This window comes from Bombus flavifrons, chromosome 8 (genome assembly GCF_040668555.2).
Source record: "Bombus flavifrons isolate JBK064 chromosome 8, iyBomFlav1_principal, whole genome shotgun sequence".
In the NCBI taxonomy this organism is placed as follows: Eukaryota; Metazoa; Arthropoda; class Insecta; order Hymenoptera; family Apidae; genus Bombus; species Bombus flavifrons.
The window spans coordinates 5,803,958-5,828,362 of NC_138449.1; the positions used below are offsets into that span (position 1 = coordinate 5,803,958).

At 36.8% G+C, this 24,405-nt stretch overlaps 1 protein-coding gene across 1 annotated transcript in view; it reads right to left on the reverse strand.

The window, feature by feature from the left end:
- Positions 1 to 24,405, reverse strand: part of KaiR1D (Kainate-type ionotropic glutamate receptor subunit 1D) — a 260,767-nt gene that overhangs the window by 126,487 nt on the left and 109,875 nt on the right. The window contains exon 4 of the mRNA XM_069119110.1: positions 9,565 to 9,749. Within this exon, the coding sequence (XP_068975211.1) occupies positions 9,565 to 9,749 (185 nt within the window). The remainder of the gene's footprint in view (positions 1 to 9,564; positions 9,750 to 24,405) is intronic.

Here is a 24,405-nt window from a genome sequence, read left to right on the forward strand (position 1 = left end):
GCCACAAAGAAAAAAAGCGTCGAAATGGACGGCGGTCGAATAAGCCACGGCAAATGACTACTCGCAAACATTCCCCAAGGATAGAGAGAAAGAGCGTGCGAGAGAGAGAGGGGGGGGGGGAGAAAGACAGACTCAGACCAATCGGCTTTCAATCGAAGCCAGGGGCTACGTGGTTCGTGTTCAGCCGCGCGTTCCTTCAATGCCGTTGATTAGTAACTACTTTCGGAAATAAACGAGAACAGACGTGCGTCCGTGTATATCTGTGTTCTATTTCTTTTCGCGGGCGAAGAAACGACGAACGACGACGACGAAAAACCAGAGACGAAGTAGAGAATTGTCGAAGGAAGAAGAGGCGAAGGAGATAAAAGGAAGGAACGAAAGTAAAGTACAGGATGAACTCTTTGTGTCGAGGGGTAGCAACCACCTTTTCTACCTTGCACGAGTAACTGAATCGACCTGAAAGTGCTTATCGGCAGGGCCAGCGTGGTCTGGTTACGAGTGTGTCAGTACACGTGTACGTGTGTACACGTGGTGGGTGCTACATGGGCTGCGGATGTGTATGAAGGTGAACCGTAACGAGCAAAGGCTCGACTACGAAACGGTACAAATTGAATTTCAACGGGAACGTACCGGCTGATTCGAACGATCGTGCAACCATGGGGTCCAGTCGGTATCCAAGAGAAGAGGAGAGACGGTCCATTATCGGTCAGAAGGAAGACCCGTTAAATCATTGGCACGGCAACGGCAATTCCGGTTCTCGCGGTTCATTAGAGCGACGCGGATATATGTATATCGGTCGATATACGTAGCGGCGGTTCATTGCTGATGAACGATAGTGGTGTAGTCGTGGAACAATCAGATTACCATAATGTCGAGCCGTAAGAAGGTTTTCTGTTCCCGCGCTGTTGACTTGATCTTCGCTCGTTTCTTTCTCCTTCCACGCCGAGCAATTGCGAGCGTTTGCTTGCGACCATAAACGAATTCGACGCGACGCGCGTCTCTGCCTCGTATTCCAGGGGGCTGTGTTCACAGAGAGTGAGCTTCCAAGTTCAGACTTTGGATTCCGTCGAAGTTACTCGGCCACGTTTTAAGGGGATTTGGGAAACAACTTCTGGCAAGATAGATATAGAAGATACAGAAGGAATCGTAGTTCTTGAGTTACGAGGATTTGTTTGATAGAGTTCTATTAAAATCGACGCTCCTCTTAGGGTAAGAAGTTATTCTTTCTTGTTTTATCCCTTCATAGATAATAGATAATATAGCTAATAGCGTCTTCGGAATTTCTTTGTGGTGTAAAGAACAAAAATAAACTCAAGAGTAATAAGAAAAGTTAACATATTAAAAGTTATTAAGTTAAGATAAGATACATAAAGTTGAAATACATTTAGCAGAAAATAGAACAGAAAATGGAACATGCAAACTACGGGCCATATCTACACGCTTGAAAACAGTACAAACTTTGCGAACCTAAGCCAGGCAGTGCAAAACATCTTATGGAAGTCTTAGAGAAGAGGTTAGCTTTACTACAATTACAATAAACTTTCGAGAAACGATAATTACATTAACATAATTAACAGTAGCTATTTAATAAGATGTTTTTAGGTCAGGATTCATATCGTATCATAACCAAATCAATTGTAATTAAATCGTAACATATTCTGACTTTAAACGGACGTGAAATAGACGTTTTCAAGACTCGTAGATTGACCAGGAATAGGTCTACAATCAATAACTCCATTCTCGACTCTTCATCTCGACGAAACACATATTTTCAATTACTCCAAATTGAAGTAGACTGAATACAAGCATCCGTGTTTTCTCGTGATCTCGGCCATAGTCACGGAACCGTGCAGAATTCTCTTGGAGGAAGGTCAAAGTAGCTCGGACTATCTCGACGAGAAATTCCCGCGGAGATGAAATTTTGGCGTAGAATTTAAAACGGTTCGTTAGTATACCGTCCGAATACTCCAGTGAATCTGCATGTGAACTACGATTGCGAACTGGCCGCGACTGTATGCTTGCGCTTCTGTAAACAGTGTTCATGCAGCCGTGTAATGCCGGACTACAAGCAGTCAGTCATGTCAAAGGAATTTTCCTGTTCGAAAGTCTTTTGCGAGGAGGCCAATTTCCCTCGATCGAGCAAAACTGATTGCGAAGCATGAAGGACGAGCACTTGATCGGTATTACGGTATAAGCGCAAGTCTAATAGGCCGCATGTCCGAAACGCAAATAGCTTTGCCCATGGCAAACAGAGCCGGTCAAGATTTTAAGACGAGGCTACCCACCGCTTGCTTCCGTCAACAGGATAATATCTTAATAGCAACGACGACTACCGTTCATAATCCCGAATCTTGTTTCAGCTTGATGAAAACGTTATCTAACCGATGACGAAACTTGTGCTATCAACATATGACACAGTAGAAATGGAATGTACAATGACAGAAAATTCAGATAAACGAATGCGCAGGGTATTATATACATTTTAGTCATCTAAAATATCTCCATCATCTTGAATAATAATGTATTACTTATAAAAGTTGTAGAGTTAGAAAAAATGTGAAAAACAGTGGAAGTGAATTGCGAATGAACGAGGAGTATTATTAGTAAATGTACAGGATATTCCACAAACTTTGTGTACCATTTCATTATTACAAATTATAAATGAAAATCCTAGCAAATTATAAATGAAATTAGTTACTGAAGTTGTGGAATTTGAAAAATATCACTGTAGAAATGTACTGATTGTATGAATGAAGACTATTATTAATGAAAGTACAAGATATTGCACCAATATCCATTTCGTTATTTCAAATATAATATAAATGACAATATTATTTTTACAAATCATAGAGTTGCAAAAAGATGCAATATGATAGCAATATTTCCTTTACAGCTCTCTTGAGAAAGGTTAGTTAAAACGAAGGATCATGAATTAGAAAATAAGTAAAAATATTGCTATTGTTTCAGAGTTGATTTACTATGATTTGACCTTATTTTTCCACGATGTTTTTTACGAAATCATTACGAGTTCGTCAGATGTTTGCTCTCTGGTCCTTATCTGCAACGGTGGAACAATGCAAGCAAAAATCATTTGGAAGAAGTGTCTTTCTGCAGAGAACTGTCGGCGTTGCCGTTGTTTTCTAGCGAATCGTCTGTCGTCGAATGCAAATTGCAGTCACCGGTGTTACATTATTATCTTTTTGCCTACCTTAGAAGAAGATGTTCTTTTCTAACAAACTTCCATTGAACCTGACGAGCTTTAAAACTACATTATCGTTCTCGATTCATCGGGCAAATATTCTGCCAAATGAACAAAAGAACTTTCTTACCACTTCACTTTCCATCAACCTCAGTGCTTTCTCAAACGTTCCACGAACTAATCACCTTCTTTTCGTACATTGTAGGAAAAAGCGATTGGAATTACGGCGGAAGAGCGAGTTCTTTCGAATTAAAGCAAGCAGCAGCGTTGGTTCTTTCAACTTCTTCTCTCATGAATATCGCGTTACCTTCGATCATTTCGATACCCAAGCACGCCGAATGAAAACATTTCGGTCGTCATGGTCGAAGACCTCGAGCAGAGTGATTTCCTTCCACATAATCACAGAGCTACTTCCTCTTACTGAATTTTGTATTTCCGTTGCAAATCCAGGCCACGAAAGGCTGGAAGAAAGCATCGACTGAGAAAACATAGTCAAAGGAATCACCTTGGCTAGGCGCTTGAAAAGACTCGACGTCCTACAAGCCACTTCTCTCTTCATCGCGGTAAACTTACAAGCTGTCGACCAAAATGCGAAAAATTTGCCGACAACCGGCTACAAATAAACTCCCTCTGATTCGGTTCCTCTTCCTTTTTGCACGGTAAACCGGCTTCGCCGTACGCCAGCTGCTTCTTCCTCGTAGTCGAGGAAATCTATGTTTCCAGCGGAGTTCCGAGGACCGCGCTTCCGTAGATACGGTTTTCATAAATACTCGACGAACCAGTTTCGAGGGAGATAAGTCCATCTGCATCGCCACGAAGAAAGTTGACGTTGTATTTCCTGTGCTTTTAAAGGGGAATTTTCATCTCTGATTAGCTTTCGGATTTTACGAAGATTTCTTTCGGATAATTTATGTTGGAATAACGTAACAATATTTAATTACTATAGTTTTTCAATGTATTATATTTCAAATAATTATTTCTTTAATTAAAATATGTAGATAGTTTACTAAGTGGACTTTATGTTTTTATTATTACTATTTTTATATTAATTATATTTAGTTTTACAAGGATATAATATCTGAGTCACACGTGGCAAGGAATAAATTCAACGTGGAAGTAGAATAGACATTATTTAGAATTGTATCTAACTTTAGATTTGGATGCAAATATACCATTTCCAATGATTAAAAATTTAACAAGCTAATCGTATTACGCCTGAGCTGAACATTTCATCACAACCAATTTTCCAAAGATTTACTTAGAGTTCATCAATTATTACGAGCTCGAACCAGAGCTGAGTACTTTTTCTATCTCCTAGTACCATCTCCGCGTTTAGCTCGATTTTTCCAACAAAATTGTCTCTTTTCTCGCCCCCCGCCCCTCTACTGTTCGAAACATTTCCAACGAAAATCCTAGAATATTTTTGTTGCTAAATGAAAAAATAACTCGCTACCTCGTCAAGCGAACTTATCATGTTTAATTAAATCGAGTTATTAGTGAAAACATGCAACATATCTTTATGCACAGATAAATATTGCAGGAAGCAGAGACATTTCGAACAAAGAACGTAGCAATACGCCACTATATTCTGCAGAGAAGGAATACAAAATGGCCAACTGACAATGTTGCATGCGTTTACAAAGGAATTCTGTACGAATGCACATTGTAGCGTGTATCTCTCATTGAACGGCTATCTTCCCAAATATTCTACCGTTTCAAATTGAATCTGTTTAAAAATTGATCAAAGCAGTCGAATGAAAATGTCTCTTGAAGTTGAACGGCTCTTAACAAAAAGTGGATCTTGTTCATGATTGTCTTTCTCCAGGACAGCAAAAAAGTATTTAATACCTGTTTAATACGTTTGAATTCTTTTGAACAATTTAATTATGCAATTTCTAGAAGTATGTCTGTAATTATATTGCATTGAATTATGAAGTTGTAAATCTCATAACAAAAATTGATTTTGCAGAAAGTACTAATTCATTCTTGATAATATCAATATTGTGTATAATCATATTGAGTGTGGTTTCTAACTATTAGAGATATTATAACATAATATATAAAACAAAAAAAAATTTGACAAGGATAAGTTTTGTTATAAGCACCTGAATTATTCTTGAAAATTAGTCTTGGAACATTTCGAAATTCGAAAATTCGTAATATCGTTGCCATAATATGAAGAAAGTTAGTGGTGTCTAACAGGTATCTTCCCAAATATTCTATTAGAATAAAAATTCAGAATAACATCGATCCCAAAGCAGCCAAATAAATATATTTCTTAAAATTGCTCGTTACCTTCGAAACATTTTAGAATTTGAAGAATTTGCAGTGTCGTTGTCGTGATATAGAGAGTTGGTTGGTGATGTCTAACACATGGCAAGAGTTCAATTTCGTCGTACAGTGCGTTTATACTATAATTGAAATTCTTACTGCGACGCAGTAATTCCTGCGCTCTTTGTACCGTGACATTGTTCTGATCTCTTTGATCGACGTTCTTCAAAGTCAGACCACGCAACCGGAAATCATCATTTATTGGTCCGCGTTGCTCTATCGAAAATCGGGAGCCGTGGCAGATTAGAAATTTTTCTCTTTCACCCTGAAAACGCTTTGTAGCCTGCTCGTTTCAGTAACTTGATTGACCATAGAACGATACCGTGTATCTCTATCGAAATTTTTGAACCTTGATTCTTTGAATCTGGTGTTCGTTAGTTAAAAAGTGCCGGTTTCTTTCTGATACAAGTAGCATGTTTTCAATTTTGTTCACTCTTCTCTTGATATTTTTCATTATCTATGGTTCTACGTTCAGTTCCAACTTACTCATCAAAGTTTTACCGTGCGATAAACTTCGTTTCCAAAGTAGCTTTACTTCTTAGAGTTTGAAATAGATTGAAAATGTGCAATAGTAAGCCGTAAGAATACAACAATATTGAAAAGAATATTTTACATACAGAGATTACAAGAAAAGAACATGGTAGATATATCGTTGTCGATTTCTTTTATCTTAAAGTCACTTTATGATTAAACAAAAGAATTTTAGTATATAAGATTTAAAAATTTAAGACTTTTAAAAATACCTGATAAATTGAGCTAGTTTCGTCGAAGCCAATAGTATAATTTTTGAGACAAGTTAATACTAACATTTTATTTACAATACGTTAAAACATATTATTTGAGAAACCCATTTAGTCAAATTATTAATTGTTATATACTTTTCTCATCGCGTTTATAATATATTTAATTATAATCAAAACTTTGGAATAAAATTCGTGTTATACTTTAGTATTGAAAAAATAGAACACCGTCGTTCGGCAAAGCGAAGTAATATAACTCAGAAAAATCAACATTGCCTATGAACATTGAATCTGGTCGACTGAAGTGATCAGAGCGTTATACGCAAAGATAAATGGTTCGATAAATGTTGCAAAGGAATATAAATATTTTTCGCATAGCGGGTCGTGTATGTTTTATCGAAATATCGTGTTAATTTCCAGCGTGACTGTCGCGAGTCGTGTACTGCCGCGGTTAACATAAAGCTCTCGTTATTGTCAGCCCTTTGTTCGACGAACATTGTTTTCGGCCATGTTTCAAATTTAAAACATCCTGTTTCGGTTTTGCCGTCCATAGTAAAGCAATGTTAATGTTCGGCTTCACCCCGTCGGCGATCCGTGTTTTGCCGGGAGATTTATTTCTGCGAGCTGATGCGTTTATGGTCTCCGCTCAACGAGGAAAATGCGTAGCTAACGAATAAAAGGATAAGAGAGACGGTGGAAATAAAATAGAGAAAGTTCCGTCTATCGTATCGTTTGCATTAGAACACCCGCCATATTCGAGCCATCATATTAATTCCGTTTGCGTACCACTTGCTGGTGGAAACCGACTTCCGCCGGGTTTTCAGACTTAAAACAATGCTCCGAGAGTCGATGAAATATCACTGGTTATAAAGAGGCGGAACCAGAGTAAAAATACTGGCTAGGATACGAAGAAAAGCCAACAAATTTTCATGGTAAGTGCGTACACGAATACGCATTTGTATCATGTACAGAGTGTCCCAATAGTCATTGTCCAAACAACAAGGTGGCGATTTTATGGCGTTTTGAAAAAATACATTAAAAATATGAGATAAAATTTGTTCATATTTTAATTAGATGTTATATTCAATGGCTAGAGAAATTATTTATCAAAAAATATTTATCGAAAAGTGCTTTCCAATGAAGCCTTTTTATCAGCGTTTAGATGATAGGGTCGTAGTATCAAATAATACGAAACTTGATATATTTGGACTTAATTAATTAATACGTAAATCTTATTGTCGATTAAGCTATGATTACTAGGGCACAGATACGAGTTGGTGTTTCTACGCTATATCAGCGGAGACACAGCAGAGAAAGATTTTAAGCTCCGAAGCTTAACTTGGATAGCACTGCCGTAAGCCATCATAAAGACCAAAGTGTGCTTTCTCCAAGTTTAGAGAATTCACTCTTGCCCTATTCTATCTACATGTCTTGTTTCAAAAATTCTGTAAAAATGTAATACTAACTTTACGTGCTGTGATAAAACAGGATTGTTCAACTATGAAAAACTTTATGTGATTTTGTAAAAACAAGATTGTAAACATTTTAATCTAACTTTCGAATTGGGAATCTTAAGATCAACATCATATAATCGTACGACGCGTAAGTGGTTTACAAGGAATCGAAAGAAACCTATTCAAAGTTTTATGGACTGATTGTACCATAACAAGAGTTTACGATACGATAATCAACATCGAACGATGAGGAAAAAGCTCGAAAATTTTTGAATCCGAATTGGAATTCGAAGTTTCTGATACGAACGTCTCTTAAACTAGATACAGAATTTCTTTGTGGTTAGAAGTAAATACGAAGTCTTGTTCATAAACTAGTCTCCAAAGTCTTAAAATATATTTTCATATAATATTAAAAATCATGGCTTTTGTTACGACATTCTATGACATCATGATATTCTTATGTGATTATTTTTATGTAATTTAATATCATGATATTTAGTTATATTTAAACGCAATGTCAAAATAGTTTTGTAGGCTACTTGCGATTTTAGTGAAATTATAAATTTTGTAGAATGAAAGTAACAGGATTGGTAGGAAATGGTTGAAAATGTTAACGTAACACGTGTTGCTTGTTTTTAGAAAAATTCGTTTCTCGAACGTTTCCATTCGTTCACGTAACAACATTAATATCTTTAACAACCTCTTACATCTTCCATCTAAAGAAGGCGCTTCAATGAGGACTTGTCCTCGAACGTCGTAAGTTCGCTCTTGAGAAAACGTAGCAGAGGTAAATTTTTCGTGACAATAGGTGCTCCAAGAGACGCATCTTTGAGCAAGCAAATACTAATAGATCAGTGGTAGTCGACAGGAAAAATGTTAAAGTGTAGGAAAATTCGAGAGTGGCAAATATTAGACAACGCGTTTGCAAGATTCCATTCGAGATACGAGACGAAAGCCTCCTTAAGTCGAGAACAGACCGCCGCTTTTAGTCACTTCCCGCTAAGAACTTTCCTTTTATTAAGAGAAATTCGAAAACTTTTCCTTCTTTTGTCCCAACTTCCGACTTACGATTGTCTAAACATATGTATATATGTGTGTGTGTATCGTTTCTGATAGAAAAAGTTTAAGAATATTTTCTTTACTTCTTCAATGAAAATACTGTTCCATTTCGCTGTTCTTGCCAAGTGTTATGTTTATCGAATCTCATAGTAAGTAGAATAGAATAACATTTGAAACTGTGGTATGAAGTTCTTAAGAGAACCGACAGTCTGTCAAGTGAACAGAATGTCATATATTCCTATCTACGATTCTTTTTAATTTAAACTGATATTGAAAGAATGTTGAACTAAGTCGATAGAAAATAAATTACATGTATTACTAAATAACAACATTGTGCAATAAAGAGTTAATGAAAATCCTGATTTAAAACTTTTGAAAAATAAACCACACAAGCTTGTACCATCTTAATCAATTCTGATTAATATCAAATTTCAACATCAATTTACTACCGAAATTATTTCAATAAAAATCCTTTATCTACTAAGAACGTATATAAATCAACGAAAAATTCCCTGCAAGACGTTAGATTACCCATTTATCATCTCGATCGATCAGTCTGGTCTATCCACGTCGATTTATCGGGGAAGAGCGTAACAATCGCGTCTGAGAATGCCAATTAACGTGACTGGGAACTCGATTGGAACTCGAGCGCGTCTACTTTCCACCGCGAAGGAAACGATTAGTCGACAAGCCAGAGAAAAGGGAAACGTAGAACGCGAAGATTTTCGACGGTGCTCGGTGATGCCTTGATGAGGGTATTATTCTGAGAGTTTGTACGTACCTTGGAGAGTGTGGTGGGGTGCGGATAAAGGTTGACAAGGCAGCTCTGCCGTCTGAGCCGGTAGTCCCAGCGTGTCTCCAGATGCGGAATCTCCATGGTGTCGCAAATGCTTTGTACGTGGGAGGCGGTGTGCGCGCTCTGCGGCCCAAAAATCGCCGCTACACCGCTTCGCAGCAAGTGGCACACTGAAATCAAACACGACTCTACGTTATGTACACGGATACGTACACTTATACACAATGTTATTTGCTCGTTCAAGTTTCGCGCAAATTGCTTCAATTTTCATAAAACGGAGTTTACTTTTGGAAAAATGTAATGTTGCAAGTATGTGAATTATGACACAAGTTGAAGAGTTCAAGAACGGGTGTTGAGAATGGGTGATTTTAAATTTAGTTTAAGAAGATTGTTCGAGGAAAGCAGGTTGTGAAATATCATCCGGGAATATTACATTTTTGTTAGTTTTGTTAGTTGGCATTTGATGTTCAAAATGAAATGATGGTCAAAAGTTTAACTTAAAGATCTATTTGCTAAATATTTGTGGATGTAAAAATTAGGACCAACTCTAAGAAAAATTAATACATTTGTGTTAATAATATTTTAAACTAACGTGGTCGAACGCGAAAAGATTATTAAGATTAATATCGTGAAGAATATAGCGGTTTGGTTATATAAATCTTTAACTTGCGTACATTCTGATATTATCGAATAAAATTCGCCTTATAATGTACGCAATAAAGCATCGATTAATCGAGATCTTAATGCCGACTGAAACTTACAATTGTTGCGTTATATTCTGCGTCTTGAACGAGAAATGTACTGTTTTGAAACTAAACAACAATTGTAACGTATATCTCGTATAAGCAAAATTAGTTTCCATACCATGGTTAATCGAGCTTCTACTGTATTATACATAAAAGAAGATAGTTGAGATTTAATTCATGAAAAACTGCATTGATATATAAATTCTGAGTGTTGAATTCACATCGAGAATTCCCAGCTTTCTACTATTGATTTCATAATATTTATCAAATATCAAGTTCGCTGTGTTTCAGAAATACTCTTTAAAAAGGTACGTAATTCATGCCATAGAATCACAGTATGTAGTTTGTTCGCCAAGTAAGTATATACGTAAATAGAAGCAAATATTCGGAATCGATAAAAGTTTGTTTGAAATCGCAATACCGGAAAGGATAAAATCACGAACATTCAAAATATTATTTCCCCAGTTTCCAAAATGCACTTTTATGCTCTTAAAAGATTACGTTGCATAATAACACGAGTAATAAAATAAAGAAAATCGTTCGCATTCGTATCGTACAATCGTGTAAGAAAGAGCTTGAACTGTTGGAGCGCATAACGTAACTGTCACTCGGTTGCCATTATCGATTAATCAGCCAAACTCCCGAAACTTCCAGCGTACAAACTTTCCCCTATATCCTGTTTCCCATCTTCCCATCTTCGACTTAAAGGTTCACCATGGCGCTTGGCAAACGAGACATCGCTCCGGTTACGATCTTTCCTATCCAACGTATTTAATCGATCCCTTTCTGTCTTTAATTTGCCAAATAAATGTTTCCTTTGTCATCAGTTTCAACTTTGATTGCCGTAGGAGTTCCGAATAAATTACCAAAGTGTAGGATAAAGTTTATTCTGTTTACCAGAGCGAATTGCTTCAGGATGGAAACTTTGTTTTCTTCGTTTACGTAATTGCTATCTCTGTAGAGTTATATATCTTAGATTATCCGCTTTTCAGCTGCTTGACTCTTTAATTTAGATTTCGCGTAAATTGTAGGAACATATAAATCCGTCATGTAGACTTAATATGTATGTTATACTATATTGTGCCGACTAGTATACGTTATAAACACATATTATACATACACATACATGCATTTATATACATGTCACCAGTATATTATATACCCAGTCTGTAAAATTTACAGAAATAAACTATTCTTTTTTTGAGACATTGAACATTAATTATTTGCATGATTAATGAAATCGAGACATTCAGAAAGTTAATTAAGTTAATCAGTTTGGCTTTTCAGAAGCTCATATAAAAATTTTCAATAAAATTATTATATTTATCAACATAAAAATATTCTCAAACTTGAAAGAAAATAACTATCGTAATAATTACATAATAATAATGTTATACACTTCATTGCTCCATACGTTTCGTAACACAAGCTGATGCCGACTTTAATTTTCTCTAGGGTATTTTATGTTTTATATTTTTCACCATCCGCAAAAGAATACTTTCCTCTTCGAGGAAACGGCGCAGCATTAATTAACAAGATATTTAGATAATCACGTTAATGTATATCATGTTTAATACGTTTCATAACGGGATAGCGTTACGCCGCGCCGACTACGAGGAAGCAGATTATCAAACGCCAGTCACTCGTAATTAGTCGTGACAGGTAACATTTTGTAATTGGATTCGCTCCTCGTTAAAGGTGTCACTCCGTATTTATATTTATTATTCTTTTTCCGATTTTATTCGTACGATTGAATCTCGCGTAACGGGTCCTCTTCAATTTTCTGGCTCGTTAAGCGCGTTAATCTTAGACGATTTTGTCAACCGGATCTCTTTGCCATGTACGCTTTAATTATGTACATGCAAAGAGCATTGAATTCCCTCGCGGCTTCGGTCCTTATTCCACGCAAGCTCTTTCATTCGTTTTGAAAGATTTAAAAGAAGTTGGGACAGCCATAGTAATTTGCGATTAATGATAAACTATTTTGCTACATTCTTCTTTTCGTAGATTAATTGAAACCGAAATTCGTAGATTAATAAATAAGCAGTAAGGGAAGAAGAATTAGGCACCGAACGAAGGTGACATGCAAATATTTCCTGAACCACTTACCCTCAACTCAGCACCAAAGATCAATTTGTGAATAGAATATATCGGTTTTGTTGAGAACAATTTAAGGAAACGTAGCATTGCATTTTATAATAAAGGAGAAGTCAGTTGAAAAATTCTTCAAATCTTTCGTGAGTATTTAGTGTCCACATGATACAATTCTCGGCCTTCCTTAGTCGTATCAAGGAAAATTAAGTTGTTTGGAATGTCTATGGCAAAAGTTAAGAAAATTTCCAATGAATTTATTTATTATTTTATTTGTTTATTATTTATTTAAGTTTCCCAATGAATTTATCGATATTTTGTGAATAAGCTAAATTTTTATGAGATCAATTTCCAGCATTTCTAGTAGGATTTTTTTTCAGAAGACCTAAACACTGAGAGTGAACGAATATTACTTAATAATATAATAGTACTAATAAACTTAATAATAAAAAGGAATGTCAGCATAAGTGGAATTCTAACGTATTGACAAACTATTAACAATTAAGTAAAATATTATTTCTCGTGGCAAATATTTCAGGAAGTCATCGATTATGTCTATACTCTAAATACGATTTTTATGCGATGTATTTCGTAGACTAAAAAGTATTAGACCTAGAACCTTAAACATACAATTTTGCACATGTTTCCCACAATATACTTTGTAATATGGCTATTGTATGTGGTTTTAGTTTTCTGTTATTCATGTTTTTCCTCGTTGGTAATGAACAATACAGAGAATACACAAACGTGGAATTCCTTCTTTTTCGTTAATACGAAACCATCCGGATTTCTATACGGTTTTCGCATATACGGATTCGCGGTTCCGATCGGACCATCCAATGAAATTGCATCTGGAATTTCAATATACCGAGTATCATACTTTAACCTTTAAACGCCGCTAGCATTGTCCGGTATTGCTTTGAGATTCGACTTCTTTTTTCTCCTCTGTGGTCGCTGTCTGTGTTCCACTTGGAAGCTGACTTTGCGGACCGATTACAGAGATTCCGATTGATAGAGGATGTTCGTAAGTACCACAGGGAACCACGAAACCCTTGGTCGATCCTTTTGTGGTATAAAATCTAGCCTGCAGGGGACATTAGGTGGGTTTCCATCGAATAAATGATCAAAAGGCAGCGGACGAATAAAGCTCTTCCTATCGGTGACAACGGTATGTGTTTGTATGCTTCGCTGTGTTCCCTGTGCGTTCTTTTCGAGTGCATCACCATGAAATCCGTTCGCAAACGCGCCACGAGCAAAATAATTTTTCGCAACATTGTCGAAATGATTAGGGAGAATAACTTTGCACGTATTGCGGCGATTCCAGAACGAGTGGATTTTAAAGAATGAACCTATCTACCACATGTAATTTGTAGATTTTGACACATTTATATATGTGAAATATCCAAATGAATAATACGTAAAATATGTAAAGCAGGGTATTCATTATAATTTTTAACGGGTAAAACGGATCTCCACCGCTGACGGTATCCTTTCTGGGAAAAAATCAGATGAGAATCCAGGAAATGGATCTTTAAAAGCATCTCGTACAAATTTAACCTACATACTCATTCTAATATTATCGACAAAATATCTATATCATTTTATTGGAACTTTTTCTTTTTCCAATAAATGTGATAGCTTCTTTTTGTAATTTAACTAAATTGAACTAAAAGATTCTAAGGATACAAATAATTAGCGCCGCTAATATTCTAAAACTGCTACTAAAGAACAAGATTCTTTTACAATTAGATTATAAGCTTCGCTACAGAAGCATAAGTTTCTACGAAAATCTCACGTGTTCCCTTTTATCTATTTTCGGACGAAACACCTGGAGAGTTTCTATCTAACCAAGTTATGTTTGTTCATTGGAAATGTGCGCACGATTCTCCATTTTCGAAACGAACTTTCTTCACTGTTCTGGAAGAGTCGTCCTTTTATACAAATAAACGCAAAGAATAAAGGGTGGTCGGTGTCTTTCCAAAAAGAAGAAGATGAGGGAAAAGAGAAACAGACGGAAGGAAACTTACGAAGAAAGTTTTCCTCGTTCTTCGAATATTCCTTTTTACTTAGTGGCCGCTGGAAGCTCGGCAGAATCAAGGAGAAAAGACACTCCCAAAGATAAGGTAAGGGAAACGCGCTTCAGCATTCATAAGATCATCGTTCGTCCTACGCGTGCTGAGGAAACGAATGCGATACCTTGAAATATGTATTTTGCAACATATCTGCGGAAGAAATACGATATATCTCGCAGCAAGACCACGTATTTCCTGCTTGAATCCAGTTCGTATCATCCCGGCTTTACGAGTTGATAGGATTATCGCTTGTTAATGTATCAAAGCCAGTTGGCAAGCTGTGTGCAGCCTGAGAAACACCCTTCATCCCTTTTGTCCTTTGCCTAAACTGAAGTCCAACTGCATCTAACTCCTCGAGTTTCCCTTTAAACGTTCGACATACGGATAGTAATTATAAAGCAGGTCGTAGTAATATCGGATACCTATCTTGGTTCTTAACTTGGAAAATCTTGACTAAGATACAGATAGAAATAAAAAAGAATAAACTTAGGAAATTTCATTTGAACGCTATGAATTTTGTAAACTTAATGACTTCTCTCCTTAGGAAATTCAATGACCGACAATCGTCAGATTGGCAATCTGGTATTTAGTAATGTGGGCTTCTATTTTCTTAGAACAAAATATACTAAGTTGTGAAACTTAATTATTTGCACGATTCTTTAAATCATGGTACATTATACATTTTTATTAGTTTCAGAAAGCTACATTTATTTGCTTCCGTAGCTCGCATAGCTTTTATGAAATCGCAGGTACTTGTATTTCATACATTTTTCATTTAACTTTTTTCTTGACATCTGGAATATTCATTGAAACCTTTATTTTGTTGTTTATTAACAAATTTTTGAAATTGACAGAGATGTAAGACACAAAAGGAACGTAGTCATTTCCATTAATAAATCAAAACAAAATTTGTGCGTTATTCCTTATATAAAAAATACTAACCCTAAATCTCCATCAGTATCATGAATAACAGAAGAGTTGAAAAGAAATGTAATTTACCACTAAATAATTCAGAAAACACTTACATAAATGGTTCCAAAATTTCATCACAAATATCGTCGATACGAAGGAAAGCTTTCTTTAGATTTCTTTTCCCCACGAGCATTCTTACGCGATAAATTGGGAGCCTCTTCGAATACCCATAGCACGTTTGTCCCGTCGCATAAACTTCATTGTGTCAAATAATAATTGTAATATGTAATTTAGTTGGAACGGCGTTCGCGAAAAGAATAGCGTTTGTAGAACGAAGGGGAAATTATTACTCGACGTATTATTCGAGCGCAGAACGAACTGGGAAAGATACAATCCTTCTGCCGGAAACGATATATGTCTTTATCCTCAGGAGGCTTCTCTCCGTCGGATCCATTCAAGTGTTTCAGTATGTCTGTTGGTCGACTCGCCGTTCCACTTGGTTTTCCAGTACGTAGCGGACCACTCTTCTTCCGTATTCGTTCCTTATTCAAGATTAGGCCGTCTGTGTGTACACCAACCTACTGTAGAGCTCCACGATTCCCTTTCTCCCTTTTCCCCTTCGTACTTTATCCTCCGGATTTTTGTCTTCACCACGAATTCTCCCGGTTTGCCGGATCCTTCCGGATCCTTCCAGTCCCTTCGCTTTTAAACGAGTACTCCTTAATTCTTATTCACCGCGTGACGGCCATGCTTTGTACATTTCCTCTTCTCGTTTCTGTCTTTTCTCTTTGTAACTTTCGTTCACGATAGAACTCTGCTAAGAGCTTTAAATTACATATTCGTAATCCTAAATGAAACAAAAGGTCAAAAAAAAAAAAAACAAACCTGGTCGTTGTAAAACACGGATTCGTTCACTGTCATCTTCATGATTATATCTCTTCAATCTAATCAACACAAATCTTAGATTCTTACCAGATGTCTGACTCAAACAATATTGAAATAGATTCTCACAATATACACGCTCAGATTCAAAAACACGCTACTTAGGACACAAGTACTATTTCTATTTACACGCTACTCTGTTCGCTAAATAATATTCCAAAAAAAATCCTCGGGTGTTTAAAACGTTTAAAAAGAAAAAAGAAATCAAGTAAAAGGAAATAATGAAAATTATAACTTGCTTCCGGATCGGAAAGACACGTTGTGAGATTTCGTATAGCGAATATCGTAACCTCGAAATTTTGTCGCGCCATCGCTTCGTTCAGGCTTTGATAACCCGGTTAAGATACGACACGCTACTCTACTTATTCTCCCCAGATTTCCGCGGGAACCCGAGAAGACCGTTTTATCGATAGATCGATATTTCGCGGGCGTCTACCTTCATAAAATCCCTTAAATATCTGTAACATAATAGTCAACGATACGACCACGAAAACACCATCGCTTCCGGCCAGTGGATATCGGCGCGGTTAATAGGGTAGTCCATTTTATGAGCGGATAGAGAGAAGAAACGAAAGGAAGAGAAAAATAGAGAATGGAAGGGGGAACGAGAACGTGGTTCCAGACATTTATAGCTTCTGCCCTATTGAATCCTGATCGGTGGCTCGATTGAAAAACTCGCGTATCCTCGCGATATCTGATGCACGCAGTATCGCGCCTTTAAAACTCGACTCGCTGTTGACTCAGAACAATGTACGCCGCTGCGAAATGCCTGATCGAACGGATTGGTTCCGCCTTTTGCTTGCCTTCTTGTTCTTCCCGTTGAGGTTTCTTGTTTTACGAAGTCTTGACGAGCTCGACATTTCTTTCGGGACAAAGACATAAGCAAATCTGTGTTCCCAACAACAATCTTATTTCTCAGCAATACGTATGCATGTTCACTGATATTCTTACCTTTTATGAGAATAAAATAATGTCTTTCTGTCATCTTGTATGATGTAACACCATTTGTAAACGAATGAGCTGTTAGAATGATAAACGACGCAAATTTCAGAAAATTGGAAAATGGTTTCCTCGGCACGAGGAAAGATGGAAAATACGGAACACGATGAAAAAAATTCTAGATACTAAAATACTTCAGTGGATTTTCCAGGATTATCGCAACGACAGTTATCATAAATGTCATTTAAATTGTGCGCGAGAAAGGTGAAACTATAATGTATAAATAAATAAATTTATCTAGATAGTTTTTATCCTTTATATTCCCTTTAAATCTCTAAAAGTGGTAGATATCGAAATTTCCATTTTTGGCACTTACTTCAGTTTCTGACGCACCAAGAAATAAGTATTGTTCGATCTGGCGACTTTTCAGTGAAAACAACAGCGTCGTGGAAAGTACAGACTGGATTCATTGACCCAAGTATGACTTCGTTGCTGGCCGCAACATCCGTAACTCCGAAACGTATATGTGTGATGCGGTTTATGCTAATTTACACGTAAAACCGCCATAATTTTGTAACATGCGGCATGAAAGAGAGAGAGGGAGAGAGAGAGAGAGAGAGGGAGGGAGGGAGACTGTCGCTAAGCAAGGACTTCAGGCTACCGCCGTAAAGTTTCGACTAGAGCTATTCCCGCCGGCCATTTACTGGCCAACGAGTAAATTCTGATTGAATAATAGCAATTAGCAGTGGCAGGCCGGCGATTAGATCGCTTCAGATTTAATACGGCGCATAATTAATCGCGTGCTGTATCGTTGCGCGGCCAAAATTGAATTACGACTAATTCACTGCGTTACGCGCGCAGAACAGTTTTCTTCGCTGAACAGATACCAGGAGTAGCGTTGTAAATCCTGCTTGTGCTGCTCCGTTCATTTTTATTTGTCGCTTCGTTATTGACTTTTTACATGAATAGTAAGTTGCGTGTGCTATAAACCACTTTGTATTAGATTTTAGCTATTTGGCTACGATGTACCGTTGAATATTTGAGTTAATGTAACAAAATTAACAGCGTTATACGCTTGTGCATCCTCCTTGAATTCAACATCATGTATCAGATTTAATTATCGGTTAATTGTGAACTTTGCTTACTTCGTTACTTTTGATTCTGTCCTCTATATTCTCATCTAATATGATATTTCCGTATCCTTCTGGCACATTCATAAATCCAATTCATCAAATGTAATATCTAACCTACAAAGGAGTCTACTATCCGAACAAAACCTTTCTTACAAAATCAAGCAGGAGAAAAATTTTCCAATTACAATCACTCGATCGAAGAAGAAACAGCTCATAAATGCTGCAATTTCCGCGTCACGCCTGACAAATACCATCATTGGAGGATTAAACGATTACATTGTTGCCTATTATCGTGAGAAGCGTGTGCCCTATTTTCTGGAACACGGCGAAATTGCATCGATACACAGAGGATAGTCAACATCGATATCTTATCAAGAGGAGCTCCTCGTAGAAAAAATTATAACTCGGATATCTCTCCGCACACTCGAATAAATATACTAACAGGAATAAACTCAATTCTGTTTCATTTTATCGTTCGTTGTAACTGGCTCCATCCAATTCCCGCGTCTCCGTATCTAAGATGTATTTGCGTTGAAAAACCTGGCCGTTTTCGGTTATTCCTTCTCGCGACCTCAATCCAACCTAAATCGATCACTAAGAAGTTCCTCTCGTGTCCCCGTTGCAACCAACGCCTGGAGAATCGTCTTCGTTTATCCGAAACGAGGAATTATGCTAATTTGGCAGTTCAATGAACGACAGTCGGAACGATATTCGTTCCGTGTAGGGGAAGATATATCAAGGAACAGATAAGGAAGACGATCGAGAACGCTGTAGGATGTCAAACATTCTTGAGAACGTGTTCCCTTCTCTTCGCGACGAGCACTAAATTATCCTCTAACCTTCCTTATACTGTGCTCGATGAGCAATTGACTATTGTGCCTAGGAACGTGGCGGATTGTTTTCTCAGACGAGTCGTAAATGTGATTTTGATACCGCTTCTCGAGTACGGAATACTAATTTTCGAATTTGTAAAAGTTCCACGAAACTAGGAAATGTGTTTGGTAATTTCGAAAATTGTTGTTTTATAGAATAATTGGAGAATTTCTAGGAAAACGAACCAAATAGTGAATTGTTCCAGTTTTTCAAAATCACCTATCCTTCGTTTGGTAATTATTTTATTTTTTATTTTAAAGAATTTTATTTTTCTTTTCGTATCTGCGTGATAAATAAAAACTTCATAACTCTACTGCCTGACTAGAAAATGTATTCGGGTATATTTCGGAATGCAAATAGACTAAACAGAAATTAAAGACACTGGAGAATTCTTTCGTTTTCTCAAGAAAAACAGATACGTGTAAAAGCAAGAGTAACTCTTGTTCTAAGCTTTTCGATTGTTTAAAAGACTTATTACAATTCTCGCGAAAGCAAAGAGATTACCCCCTTACAGCCGATGAAGACCTTTCGAGCGACAATAACAGACAGTCTCGCTTCGTGTGTGATTCAATCGCGTTTAGCGAAGGAATGGCTTCGTTAAGCAGGATTTATGTTTAACGTCGATCCGACGAATGACCCGAGACCTGCCACGGCTCTTCATCACGGCCACAGTTGGATCGATACATGCGAGGACGCGTCCTTTCTTAAATGAAACGGCCATTGTCGCGCCAAGACGTGCTTTATCTACTGTTGCGCCATTCCTGCCGATAGGGCGGCCGCGTCCATGAAAAACCCAAGGTAGAGACGAACAAGAGGTGAAGATGAAACTAATTTCCTCTTGGGATGCTGCAACGAATCGATGTTCCACGAAATGTTGCATCGCGTGCAAGATCTTCTCCTAGTACATCGATCTTTCGCGAAACTACGAAAACTCGAAAGAGGTAATGTCTGGCGGAGAAATGGGAAAGTAAACCACACTTTCTGCAGTTCTTTTTTAACGAGAGGAACGCTGAGCCGTAAAAATGAAATGTGTATCATTTTCGTCAATTTATATAACGTAGGGAAACATATTTCGTTACATAACGAGGAGCGTAGCTAATTCATCGGATGATGAGCCAGTTTCTGTCACTATTTTGCATCGAGTAGAAATGGCTACAAGGATAGCGTCACGTTTTAAGTGTCACGTACAAATGTAACGTCCACGTGCATGGAAATACATTATACATTTGAACATGGAAGAAGCAATGTTTTCGTAATAAATGTAACAAATTTACTGGGCGAAATTTTAATCAAAAAGGGAATATTTTTGTTTTTTAATTTGATTTTTGTTAAAGACAGTATGCATATAAATTTGTATTGAAAGTCAACAGTAATTATTAACTTCTAGTAACTATTACTTTTGATCATTTATGCAGTAGTAATTAAATACATATACCTATGTCACGTTGCATTCCCCATTAGAATGCCAAGCGTGTTCATTTATTCAAACAGATTTCTAGTCACAAGTGTGGCTTATATACAATTGTACGTAATATTAAAACAATAAGAAGACTTTGATACACAGCATAAATTAAAAGCTTTCATTCTTTATTCCAGATACACCTTTTCATGCTCGATATTGCATATGCGTAAGATCATTAATTAACTCAAATAAATAAATTTATTTTTTCAATATGCATTTATTTTTCATAAAAGCGATGTCAAATTCAAATGCATTACGTTTCCTTCGCGAATATAGTTGCAAAAATGTGTGTCTCTTATTCACAAGTACTAAAAAGCCATTTTTTCTCTGACTACGAAAAAATTCGTAGCCTAAAAAGGTTAAGAATCTTTGTTTTAAACCAAATGTATTTTAACGTATTTTAAAAAAGCATTTTTCGTCGCTGTTTGTCGTGTAAACATGAAATTTTATCGAGTTAATGAACAATTTTCACGTTTCTAGCAAAATTAGACGGGGAAACGTATTTGACGAGCATTTAGCTAGACATTTTGAAAGCGGAGAAGCACATTTTGTGGCCGAAGAAAGAAATGTGTGTTTTAAAAGTCGCTGAGCATTCACGAATGCGGATACACGTACGAACTTTTTTCTCCACTTTTGCCTCTCTATGTCCATTAAAAGATCTAAACGCGTACGTTACGCGATGCTTGGTTGAAAGTCTGGAATTATCCGAGTTTTCTAGGGGCTTTAGTAACAGCCCAAATATGCATGAATTTCGCATGCATTGTTTTCTAATAAAGAAACAAAATATCAAGTTAATAGCGATTATCCTGAAAGCGACAAGAAAAGAAGAAAATAATTCGAGACTTTTGGAAGTCTTATTTTATTATTATTCTCAACTATGATGATTATACAAGAATGAAATCATAACTTGAGATCTTTGTTTTAATATTGTGGAATTTGAAAATTTACGAGGCGACAGTGAGTGAGCAGGTGATTCTATCAGAATCTCAAGCAAATTCCTTCGTCTGGGTAATTCAGGCGTCGTAGCAATGTGAAAACGTTCAACGATTTTCTCGGAAGCGATTCAAGTGAGCTGAAGAAGGGCTAAGAGAGAGAGAGAGAGAGAGAGAGAGAGAGAGAGAGAGAAAGAGAGAGAGAGAGGGAGGAAGGGAGGAAGGGAGAAAGAGAGAGAAAGAGACAAGAACCTCGACGTTCTATTTTCCGTATAAATTCAGCGACGTAAAAGGAGGGAAACGTCGTGCACAAGAAACGCACGCCGTCTGCACAAAGAAAACACGCCCAGGGCTAAATAATATTACGATGCCTAAACTTCATTTCGTTTCCATATCGCTTACTTCGTCAGAATTGCCTCACGGACAAGTTCCGAACCGTTTCCTCGCTCCCTTATCGCGGAAACAATTTAATTCTTATCTGGCTGTGCTATTACAAAGGTTGGAAGTTATTCTCAAGGCGTTTTCCACCACGGCAACCGATGTCTCCTCGTTCGTTCAAACGAACCGTCGCCGACTTTAGATAACCTGATATTAACTCCGGGGCCGCATCATCGCCACTTCTGGAGCCCTCTTCAATTTGTTTCCCATTAATCAGTCTGTCGTTTGCGGCTAAAAACCGTAATTTAAAGTCAGTACTCTGCGAATGTTGAATTATCCGACTATTATTAGTATTTGACGTTGGATCGTTTCATTAGTTTCATCCCTTCTTTATGAGAAGTTTGACATGAAATTAAGAAGAAATATCATACTCGCTTTAATTACCAATGTATTCTCTTTTGTTTTCTATCACCTTTTCCCATATAGAAACTATCATTTTTATCCTATTTATAAAGTATTTGCGACTTGAAATTTGCTCGAAATTGGTTGGTCAAAAAATATTTGTGCATATAGAAATTGTAAATAACTTTCAGTTGCAGCTTGTTTTCTAGTTACACTGTCAATCGATCAATTAAAAATCGATAATGGGAAAACGTCACAGTTATTATATAAACAGTTTACAAATGTTTATATTAGTAATTTAAAACACAAGTAGATAACAACAAACTCACTTAACAATAGATTGGATTTAACTGAGCGCCACATAAAAATAGTTGAAGTCCAATTAACCGGAAACTGAACATTTGTTTCCTCCGTCAACAAGAAGGAACACTCTGTTTGAAAATCGTTCCTCTTACAAACAATGTTTCTCGAAAAAAGATGATTCTATCACGATCTTCGGTAAACCATGCGAATTTTCTATAGTACACAGTCTACAACTACGTCATCAACAATCCCATTTACCTAACTCCGAATCTCTTCCGTCCAGTCCACAAATTACAAGCCGATGTAGTTATGGGAACCCAAACGTCTCGGAAGAATGTCATCTCGAGCTGAAGCAATTTGCATTCGAACATGCTGGTGAATTACAGGCTCTCCCGACTCGAAGAGAGCGCGACAGCATCGACGCAAAGGATATCGCTCCGCGAAGAAATACCGATAGAAGCAAAGTGGTTCTCGTGCACCGGTATTCACGACCATAAACGGTCAGCTCGAAGCTCGTGCCTCAGCATCATGCTTAACATTATGCCTCCTAATAAAAACTCAAGAGTGTGCCACTTTTCTTATAACGATCATTTAAATCGCGCCTCCACTGGAGAACCGGTCGCATATCAACGATACGGCATTATGAAAAAAAAGAAAAAATTAAACGCGCCGAAAAATTGCCTCGATAAAAGCGGAAACGCGTTGACTATGTATTTTACGACGTTGCAACATTATAATTCATGTGCAGGACCGTTGTTAAATAACGTATGTAAAAATTTCAACTTTTAGAGTGTCCAGACGGCGCCACTTCAGATTGTTGGCTATTGATACAGCCAGGTATTGGTATTGGCCAGGTTATAATCAGAAGTTACAAGCTCAAACTCTGACTTGATATTGGTAAAGATTAGAATACCGTTACTGTAAAATAATATATATAAGTTGCATAAACATAACATTACTGAAAACATGGCATAGGTATTGCTTCGTTAATATTATACAATACTATACGATATTATACAATTATAAAAAATCGATATATTAAGTTGTCCGAAAAGTGTCTTTCTTTCGCAAACGTGCTTTTTACAACAGCGCACCTTCATACACACATGAAACCAAGTCTGTGAAATGTCGCGGTGTTTATGTCAACAGAATAAAATGGATCGTACGTAATTCGACAAAATAATATAAAACAAAATACGTTGTGCGTCTATCATTTCCTCATAACTGTCATTTTCTCATAAGAAACTTTTCGGACAACCTAATATTTATAACACAAAAAGAATTGATATTTATATATACGATAATCTATTTTTTTTTAAATTATGAAAAGTTTTCTTGTATCTTTGATGTATGTAATTTTTGAAAAGTATCTATTACTATAATACATTGCTTATATCTTGATAAAATGGTATGCAAGTGACTTTACTTACAGTTACTTAAGTTGAGTCACTTCAGGTGCATTTATCCATCATTTCTTGGTCTTTAGTGGGTTAAATAAAATTGTTCGCAAAAAAAGAAATACACGAGTATCCTTTACCGCATGATATGGTTTGTACATAGTGATTTAAGAGTATCGTTGTAGGATCCGCTTTAGGATCGGTTGGCCAGTAAGAGCCGTGCCACTTGCAGGAGAAGCGTGCA